The sequence below is a fragment of the Nelusetta ayraudi genome, unplaced genomic scaffold (genome assembly GCF_046127955.1).
Source record: "Nelusetta ayraudi isolate G7.1 ecotype Tasmania unplaced genomic scaffold, CSIRO-AGI_Nayr_v1 ptg000240l, whole genome shotgun sequence".
NCBI lineage: Eukaryota > Metazoa > Chordata > Actinopteri > Tetraodontiformes > Monacanthidae > Nelusetta > Nelusetta ayraudi.
This window is the reverse complement of record NW_027466289.1, coordinates 170,341-180,000: the sequence shown is the minus strand read 5'-3', so window position 1 is coordinate 180,000 and position 9,660 is coordinate 170,341. Positions and strand designations below refer to the sequence as shown.

Here is a 9,660-nt window from a genome sequence, read left to right as displayed (position 1 = left end):
CTGAAGCTCGCCAGCACCACAGCGGACACTCGCGCCGAGAGAAAGACAGAGAGACAGAAAGTGTGCGTTGCGTGCGCGTGTATGTGTGCGCGCAAGCAGAGACAGAAGTGAAGAGGAGGTGGAGGAAAAAGAAGGAAAGACACACATACACACACACACACACACACACACACACAAACACACTCAGAGACAAAGAACGACAGAGAGAGTGAGAGAGAGAAGACGAGTGAAGACATAACGAGGCCTCGCCGTCATGGAAGTAAGCGCGGACCAGCCCCGCTGGATGAGCCATCACCCGGCGGTGCTCAACGAGCAGCATCCCGGCTCGCATCACCCGGGCCTCGGCCACTCCTACATGGACCCCTCGCAGTACCCGCTGGCCGACGATGTGGATGTACTCTTTAATATCGACGGACAGGGCAACCACGTCTCCTCCTACTACGGGAACTCAGTCCGCGCCGTCCAGAGGTATCCCCCCCCTCCGCACAGTGAGTACTCCCCGCTCGGCTCGGCGCGGCCTCCGCGTCCCTTTTATTTTTGATTTAATTTAATTGATTTTATTTGTGTGTGTGTGTGTGTGTGTGTGTGTGTGTGTGTGTGTGTGTGTGTGTGTGTGTGTTTCATTTCTCCTCGCCGCCTCCTCCTCCGCCGCCGTGTTGATCGCGGTGCAGGTCCCTGTTTGCCCCCCCCCTCACGTCGCCGTGTTGGAAACCGCGAAAGCCCCTCTTAAATAAACAGAGGCCACCGCAGTAATAATAATTACAACACAAAACAAATTCTGCGTAATTCAGTCATCGAAACAACGGGGGCGGAGAGGCGGGTGGAGGGAATTTGGTGCGTAAATGTCGCTGCTTCCTCGTGCCTGCTGGCTGATTCACCGGGACGCACCTGGAACCTGCAACTCGAGAAACTAACAACCAAATGTTTACTATTTATTTAGTCATTCATTTATTAATTAATTATTTGAAGTCGCGGTGCTTTTCACAACTCTGCTGTGCAACCGTGTCGACAAGTCTACGTGTGCGTGTGCGTGCCTGTGTGCAGCTCCGTGCGTCGGCGGCTCGTTTCCTCCGACTTCCTCTTCAGCTGCATCACACCTCCTTTTAGGTTGTGCCGTGCGGCTGCTGCTGCACCGTCGAGGCCCCGCTGCTCGGCTCGGCTCGGCTCGGTCCGGCCCGGCCCGGTCCGCACCGAAACAACACGCCGCTGATAAATAAACAGGAGTGTGTGTGTGTGTGTGTGTGTGTGTGTGTGTGTGTGTGTGTGTGTCTCAGTCCCGCACGGGGTTGTGTGCCTGTGACAATAAACCGATTGCAGATTTGACGCCGAATGTTGCTTTTATTTGCCAAATCAGTGCGTAAATGTGTGTTTGTTCGCCCGACGGACGTGACCTGCGTGTCACGATTGTTGATTATTATTATTTAAAATTCTCTCCCTTCCCTCCATCCCTCCAGGTAGCCAGGTGTGCCGCCCCTCCCTGCTGCACGGCTCCCTGCCCTGGCTGGAGGGCAGCAAAGGCATCGCGCCGCACCACAGCACGTCGCCGTGGAACCTGAGCCCCTTCCCGCACAAGAACCCGCTGCACCACGGCTCCCCGGCCGGCCTGTCCGTCTACCCTCCCCCGGCCTCCTCCTCCTCCTCGGCCTCCTCCCTGTCCACGGGACACTCTAGCCCGCACCTCTTCACCTTCCCGCCCACCCCGCCCAAGGACGTGTCCCCAGACCCGGGCATCTCCGCGCCGGGCTCGGGCCGCTCGCAGGAGGACAAGGAGTGCATCAAGTACCAGGTGACGCTGGCCGACAGCATGAAACTGGAGTCGGCCCACAGCCGGAGCGTGGCGTCGATCGGCGCAGGCTCGTCCTCTGCCCACCACCCCATCGCCACATACCCACCTTATGTCCCCGAATACGGCCCAGGCCTCTTCCCACCGAGTAGCCTGATAGGTGGGTCACCTTCTAGTTATGGTTCCAAAACGAGACCAAAATCAAGGTCCTGTTCAGGTAGGCGTGCGCTTTACTTACATATTACACACTTTGCCCTCTTGATGTAACCCCATTCACCCCCCAGATTCCTGCAGCCTCGGCGATCCTCGTCCTGATAATCTCACAACCTCGCCGTTTATTTCTTTTTCTAGCGTGTTCATTTTTTTTTTTTTTTTTTTAAATTTTAAATAATGTTAACGATAATAATCATAGTAGAAAAAATAATACAAACAAATAAAAGCAGCTTTATAAGAAGCACACAGGTCAGATTTATTCAATTCGAAACTGGCACCAAACGCTTCAACCCGATTTTTAATATTTCTAATAATAGAAAAAAAAACACCAATAGTAATTATTATAATTAAAAAAAAACCCAACTAAATTCATTTTATTTAAACGAAATCATATTTGATGTAAATTATTGCGGCACGTTCTTCAGGGGAAAATATATTTTTTAGCACTTCTAAAAATAAGATATATATATATATATATTTTAAATTCCAAATAATCTCAACTATAACAATAAACTGCTTTAAATATATATATTTCCCCTGACCCCTCCCCTCTCTCCCCTCCCCTGCGCTGACACGCGGAAGGGTGGGGGGGGTGAGGGAGGGTTGGGTGAGCCGGCTCTCTGGACTGTGTCGCCTCGTTTATATGTTTAGGATAATCCCATCACTGCCGCACCAGTGCGCGCCACTGTTGCTTTGTTTAGCCGGCGGCCGAGCACCGGAAGCGGGGCTGCTGCTGCTCATTCAGCGGCGGGGAGGGAGGCAGAGCCGCCGCCGCCGCTGCCAGTGCTGGTGTGTGTGTGCGCGTGTGCGTGTGCGTTAGGGACCGAGATGACGGCTCCCAAATTGTGAGAGGGGTGGGGGTTGGGGGGTGGGGTGGGGTTAATTATTTTAAAGGTTATTGCGGCAGAAAATGTGTAATGAGATTAATATCAGCGGCTTTGAGAAACAGTGGATTAGCTGATGCACATCATCGGGATTATTATTATTCAGCCGCAGCCGTGAATGCAAATAAAGGCATATGGACTTTAATGTGTCGCTTTTAATTGCGGCATAACGTCAAATGATTTAGAGATAAATGATCGTGCGTGTGCGCGCGCGCGCGCGTGTGTATGCGGGTGTAAACTTGCAGATTTGGCAGCGTTTAGTTTATTTTTGTGTAATAAAAAGCGGAGTGGGGTATGGGGGGGGCGTTCAAATCACACAATTCCTGTTTGATAGCAGCTGACACACACCGAGTGTGTGTTGTAATGTGTGTCGCAGTGTGTGTTGGTCTGCTGCACCTCTGGATGTTGCACTAGAAAAAAGGGGGGAAACTCCCGAACAGCAGCAGCAGCAGCAGCAGCGTTTGTTTCAGTTTCACCCCCTCCACACCCCACCCCAAAACACACACACACACACACACACACACACACACACACACACACACACACACACACACACACACACACACAAACATGCACACTCTCACACATTCACACACAGATACTAGAAGTGCCAGTCAAAGCTGAAACAGCCCCTATCACCACTAAAATTAATATAAAGGCCCAATAAATAGAGAATAAAAGAGAATTTTTTTACTAGAATATTTAACTATTAAAATATGTAATGAATATAAAGGTCTTTTATTGAAATTGATTTTTTTGAAAACGAAATTTCAGCGTTTGAAATGCAGCTTGTTCGTTCACTTGTTATTATTTTTAAATGTCTTTCTGTCTCTTATGAAACCATGTCTGCCTCATGCACCTGAACTCAACACGCGCACTGATGACATGTTGTTATGATTGTGATGTTTAATCCCTGACGATTGATAATTGATGATGACGACGATGATGATGATGATGATGATGATGATGATGACGATGATAATTTCCTCCCGCTAATGTTCTACTGTAGATTCCCATCTACAGTGTGTACACCTATACATTGTGCATTTTAAAGGGAATAATAATCATTTTCCTGAAGGATGAACTGACCCCCGGACACTGTCTCCCTCCCTCTCTCTCTCTCTCTCTCTCTCTCTCTCTCTCTCTACCTCTCTACCTGTGTGCGCGTGGTGGGGCGCGCAGAGGGCAGAGAGTGTGTGAACTGCGGCGCCACGTCGACCCCGCTGTGGCGGCGGGACGGTACGGGCCACTATCTGTGTAACGCCTGCGGCCTGTACCACAAGATGAACGGGCAGAACCGGCCTCTCATCAAGCCCAAGCGGCGGCTGGTACGTCCCGAGCACACGCCCCTCCCCCCCCTCTGACCTTCTCCGTGTCTGTCTCTGCTCTTGTCCCTCCTCTCCAGGAAGAAGTAGGCCTATTAGCTGCAGGAAATTGAGCCGACAAGTGCAGGTCTCTGCTTTCAGATACTACCACAGCACAGAAAAAAATATAATCTATTATATATATATATATTTAAAAAATATATGTATATACATATAAAAAAAAAAATCTGCACTATATTTTTCTTTATTATATCAAAATGTTATTATATCCGCAGTGGCTCTGTTTGTAGCTTTAAAAAAAAAAAGCAGCTCCCTCCTCCTTTTATTTCAACGTTTATTTTTTTTTAAATTTTATTATTTGCGCATCTTTTTATTGACCCTCCTCCCCCACTCCCCTCCTTCACCAAATATTAGAAGCCATTCCGAGGTAACCCCCCCGCGCCCCTCCAGCCCCCGCCCCCCCCACCCCCCCGCGCCCCTCCAGCCCCCCCTCTAATGGGAAGTTCCCAGGGAAAAGCTGCCGGATGTCTGAGCAGCGCAGATAAAGTCGCTTCTAACAACACGAGCCTCCAGTCAAAACACCCCGGCGAGCCCTGCGGGGTCCGAGCCGAGCCGAGCCGCGCCGAGCCGAACGAACAAGTCGTCACCTCTCCGTTAATTCTGGAGAGAGAGAGAGGGAGAGAGAGAGTGAGAGAGAGAGAGAGTGAGAGAGAGAGAGAGAGAGAGAGAGAGAGAGAGAGAGAGAGGTTCTATATTTTTTAATCAGAAGATGGAAGGAAAAAAATAGTTTAATTGACATCATATGAAGAAAAAAAAATAAAACATTCTGAATTTATTATGTGTAATTTGTGCCGCCCCTTTTAACCCCCCTCTGATTGGTTATTCTTAGCACGTGGGAGCGGAGTGGAGGGGAGGGAGGGTCATTAAGGCCACCGTGTGACTTTAATTGGAAATCCCTCCGAGAGATAATGTAGTTCCCTCTCTGCACCGGCGCGCGTCCTCTGCGGGTCACCTGACTATCGATCGCGCCCCGCCCCCCCTCTCCACCCTTTACAGATTATCACGTCAATGTCACTCCACTAGCTGCCGTTGTCAAACCGACGCAAATGGGGGTTTTTTTGCACCTGTTTGTCCGCGTGCCGACCGAGCGCGTTCGCCGCTCCGACGGAGGCCGAGCGAGGCCATATCGGGCCGCCGCTGCCGCTCCAGTGTTCTTCTGTAAATGTTTATTCTGCGGGAGGTTCTGCGCCTCGCCGCGCCGCGCTATTTATAGCCCGCAGTGAAAGCAGCGCTGTTTCTGCACATTTCTTCCCCGCCCCCCCCCTCCTCACCCTCCTCCCTCCGTCACTTAATAACCTGCTCCAGTGGATGTTTGCACAGAAATAGCGCAGAAGGAAAAAAAAAAAAAAACATACAGAAAAATAAAACGTGCCTTTATGTTTCTGCTCTGACGTTGTTATTTCATGGATATTTTTTTGCGCAATCGAAAAAGCGCAAAGGAGAGAGAGAGAGAGGGAGAAGGAGAGAGAGAGCGCGAGTGAGAGAGAGAGAGAGAGAGAGAGAGAAAACCACAACACATCCAGTATGTATGTATGTATGTATGTATGGAGGGTTGTGTTGAAAGCTCCGCGTGTGTGCCGCAACGTCTCTGACGTCTCGGCGTGTGTGTTTGTTTCCCTCCACCACCAGTCGGCGGCCAGGCGGGCGGGGACGTCGTGCGCCAACTGCCAGACGACGACGACGACGCTGTGGCGGCGGAACGCCAACGGAGACCCCGTGTGCAACGCCTGCGGACTATACTTCAAGCTGCACAATGTAAGTAACAAGGCCGGCGCGGCGCATGCGTGGGGGGAGGCAGCACTTCCGGTTCGCTGAGACGGACAAAACGCTGCATTATTATTATTATTACTATTACTGTATAGTCTTCTTCTATCCCCCCACTAACCCCCTCCCAACCTTCCCATCACCCCCTCTGAGTGTCATGTGACCATGTCAAAATTGTTGGTTTTTGTTCAAACTGTCTTCCTGTTTCTGCTGGGTGGATTTTTAAAACGCAGCCAGTCGTTATTACAGCATCAGCAGCGATGATGATGATGATGATGATGATGATGATGGTGATGACGGGGAGGTCACGTGATCTTTGTCGTGGCTTATGGCGGGCCGAAGTTCAGAACGAGACTTTAGCGGTCCGGTGACCTCGTCCTCGGCGCCAGTCACCTGACCTCAGTTCGGTAAACCTTGAACTGGGAAACACTCACGCAGCTCTTTATTGAAACGACTCTGAAAACACTGAGGACAAAAATGGATGAAATGCAGCAGTTTAATGACTGACTCACTGTTAATATCATTTCTTCGAGTTCGGCAGGCCAGATTAAAAAGATTCAACGGGCCGAACGTGGCCCTCGGGCCGTAGTTTGCCCACGCCTGCTCTCGTGGCTAAACTCTGATTTACACGCCTGTCCAGCAGCGGACTCAGTCACACATTCCGTATCCAGCAGCCACATAGACGCCAGATCACGAAAGACTGATGATGTCACGACGCATTGTAAGCAATGCAAGATGCACAGCAGACATTTACAGCTGGACTTTAATTCAGTGACCAACATCCGTCACACGCAGTTATGCGGATATTTGCGTTGCATTTCTTGAGTGGTTGTACGGTAATTCGGGACCTTTTTGTAGTCGTCGTACCTGCGAGTACCTGCGTACCATGCAGACCACCACCTATTGGTTGGTGTTGGCGACGGGGGAGCCCCTCCGTCCGCCGTGGCCCGACCGAGAGCCTCCCCATCCGCCCCGGCACCATCAAAGGGGGCGGCGGTCAGGTCGGAAGGGGTGGGGATGGGGGGGGGATGACAGTCAGCCCGGTCACCGCCACAACCTCGAGAGGCAGGAAACCACATCACTGGGAGGGCGGAGTGGGGGGGGGGGGGCGTCAGACATACACAACAGGAAGCCGCTCGTCCACTTCCTCTGAAGAAGCCCCCCCGGCCACCCCCACAGTGCTGTTTTTTTTTTTCTTTGCCGTGGTGCATGATGGGAGATGTAGTCGGGGTGAGGTGGGGTGGGGGTGGGATGGCGCCCGCCGTCATCATGGGTACGAGTCCTGGTGACTCTCTGTTTGACTGTCGTCGTCTTTGTTCGTTCTCGCTCTGCGACATCGACGACAACACACACACGCACACGCACATGCACACACACACACACACGCACATGCACACACACACACACACACACACACACAATCGCGAAAAAACGTGGAATTTTTCGTCCGCATTTTTCCAAACTCTACTTCGTTTTCCGCCATTCAGCTTCTGTGTACCGTCAAGCCTGACCCCTCCCCTCACCCCGCCAAACACAAACACAAACACACACAGACGTGCGCACGCCAACACACACTCGCAAACAAACAAAAAAAAAAACCAACAAAAAAAAACAACGCATTTTTTCGCCCTCGTTTCTCCAAAACTCGTCTTCATTTTCCACCAATCGTCTTCCGTCTACCATTAACCCCTCCTCCTCCTCCCTCCCTCATCCCCCCACACACACACACACACACACACACACACACACTCACCTGCACACGCCCACGGCGCCAGCAGCGTACTAATGTGCCGTTCCCCTCCTCTGTCCCGTCTGGAGAGCAGATCAACCGACCTCTGACCATGAAGAAGGAGGGCATCCAGACCCGCAACCGCAAGATGTCCAGCAAGTCCAAGAAGAGCAAGAAGTCTTCTGGCGACGGCCTGGACGACTTCTCCAAGAGCCTGATGGACAAGAGCAGCTCGTTCAGCCCGGCCGCCCTCTCGCGCCACATGTCCTCCTTCCCGCCCTTCTCGCACTCGGGCCACATGCTGAGCACGCCCACGCCCATGCACCCCTCCTCCAGCCTGCCCTTCGCCCCCCACCACCCCTCCAGTATGGTCACCGCCATGGGTTAGACTGCCCGCCACCATCACCAACCACCTGCCTCCCCCGCCACCCCCCCCCCCCCCCCTCCACCTCACCCTTTGCCAGGAAATGTGAACGCTCTGCGGACCTCCGGTAAAGAGGCGGAGGTGGAGGAGGACGAGGAAGATCCCCCTCCCTCCCTCCACCTCCTCCTCCTCCACCTCCTCCACTAGGGGGAGCTCCATCTGTGTACAAAGAAAGCCCCGCCCCCCTCTCTCCCCGCCCCTCCCCGACCCCCCCGGGCCGCCACCAAGACGATAAAAAACACGGACGGCTCAAAAGAAAAAAAGGAAAAAGAAAAAAAAAAGACTCTACCTGAACCCCGCCTCCTCGCACCTGTGTAACAGGGAGACCCCGCCCCCTTCCTCCCCCTCACCTCCTCCCTCCTACGAACAGACGCTGAATATATTTGTACAAATTGTATGAAATACAGTACTTTTAATGAAGACTTTTTGATTTAGCCTGAAGAGGAAATCACGGCGAGGAGGGTACGAGGGAGGGAGCGAGGAGAGGAGGAGGAGGAGGAGGAGACTCTGAGAAAAAGGGGAGGGGCCGGCAGCTGGCTTTTGATTGGCCGGCGTGGACTGTCACTGTTGTCGGCGACTCTTCTTCTTCTTCTTCTTCTTCTTCTGTTTGGATGTGCTTTAGGTCTCGGGGCAAATGGTTTGTGTTGACGCACCTACACACACGCACACACACACACCCACACACACAGACGCCCACAAATTGCACACACACACACACACACACACACACACGCAGACACACACACCTGCAAGACTTTTCTTCCCGCCCACAGATTATATGCATTGTGAAAATGAAAACAAACAAACAAACAAAAAAAAAAGGTCCCTGTATTTGTTATTTGTATGTATAAAAATCAGAGTACCAAAAATACGGAATAAAACAAAGATGTAGAATTATTTCTTTATGTTATGCAGACTGAATGGTTGTAAAAAATTTAATAATAATAATATTAATAATAATAATAATAATAATAATAATCACTAGTGTAAAATATGACTGCCTCTTTTTGTTTTGGTAATTACCCCCCCCAACCCCCCAACCCACCTCCCTCTACCCCCCCCCCCCCCCCCCCCCCCATTCCAACTCCCTCTCCCTCTTTGAAAGTAATAAACTAGTTTAATCTCTGTTGACATGTTAGCGCTGTGGTGCAGAGCCGTCTTTTTCTCCCCCCCCCTCACTCTCCCTGCCCAAAGAGAGAGAACCTGTGGAGCCCTTCCCCCTTACCAACCCCCCCACCCCGCAGTTGCGTTACCCAGAATTCACAGTGGCGGTGCAAAACGGGAAGTGACGGAATAAACAATAAAGTGCAAGGGGGCCAACAGGAAGTGGCTGAATCAAGCTAGCGCTGCTAGCTGGCTAGCTTATCTTAGCCTCTGAATGTTGTAGCGGCAGAGGGAGGAGTGACAGGGTCAGGTGTGTTCACTGGAGGGTGTGTGTTGGGGGGTGGGGGGGGGGTGGCTAATGGACCTCAGCAGAA

The 9,660-nt window shown here is 51.6% G+C and overlaps 1 protein-coding gene across 7 annotated transcripts in view; it reads left to right on the top strand.

Annotated features, from left to right (window-relative positions):
* Positions 1 to 9,079, top strand: part of gata3 (GATA binding protein 3) — a 9,986-nt gene extending 907 nt beyond the window's left edge. The window contains exons 2-7 of one of the 7 annotated variants that reach the window (XM_076016901.1): positions 1 to 488; positions 1,455 to 1,943; positions 4,063 to 4,119; positions 4,286 to 4,332; positions 5,895 to 6,020; positions 7,853 to 9,079. The exon at positions 1 to 488 is cut by the window's left edge and continues 293 nt beyond it. In XM_076016901.1, the coding sequence (XP_075873016.1) occupies positions 254 to 488; positions 1,455 to 1,943; positions 4,063 to 4,119; positions 4,286 to 4,332; positions 5,895 to 6,020; positions 7,853 to 8,146 (1,248 nt within the window). In that variant the 5' untranslated portion in view covers positions 1 to 253 and the 3' untranslated portion in view covers positions 8,147 to 9,079. Of the gene's footprint in view, positions 489 to 1,454; positions 2,001 to 4,062; positions 4,209 to 4,285; positions 4,333 to 5,894; positions 6,021 to 7,847 lie in introns of all 7 variants that reach the window. The other 6 variants (XM_076016898.1, XM_076016900.1, XM_076016903.1 and 3 more) reach the window with 6 other exon arrangements.
* The last annotated feature ends 581 nt before the right edge of the window (positions 9,080 to 9,660 follow it).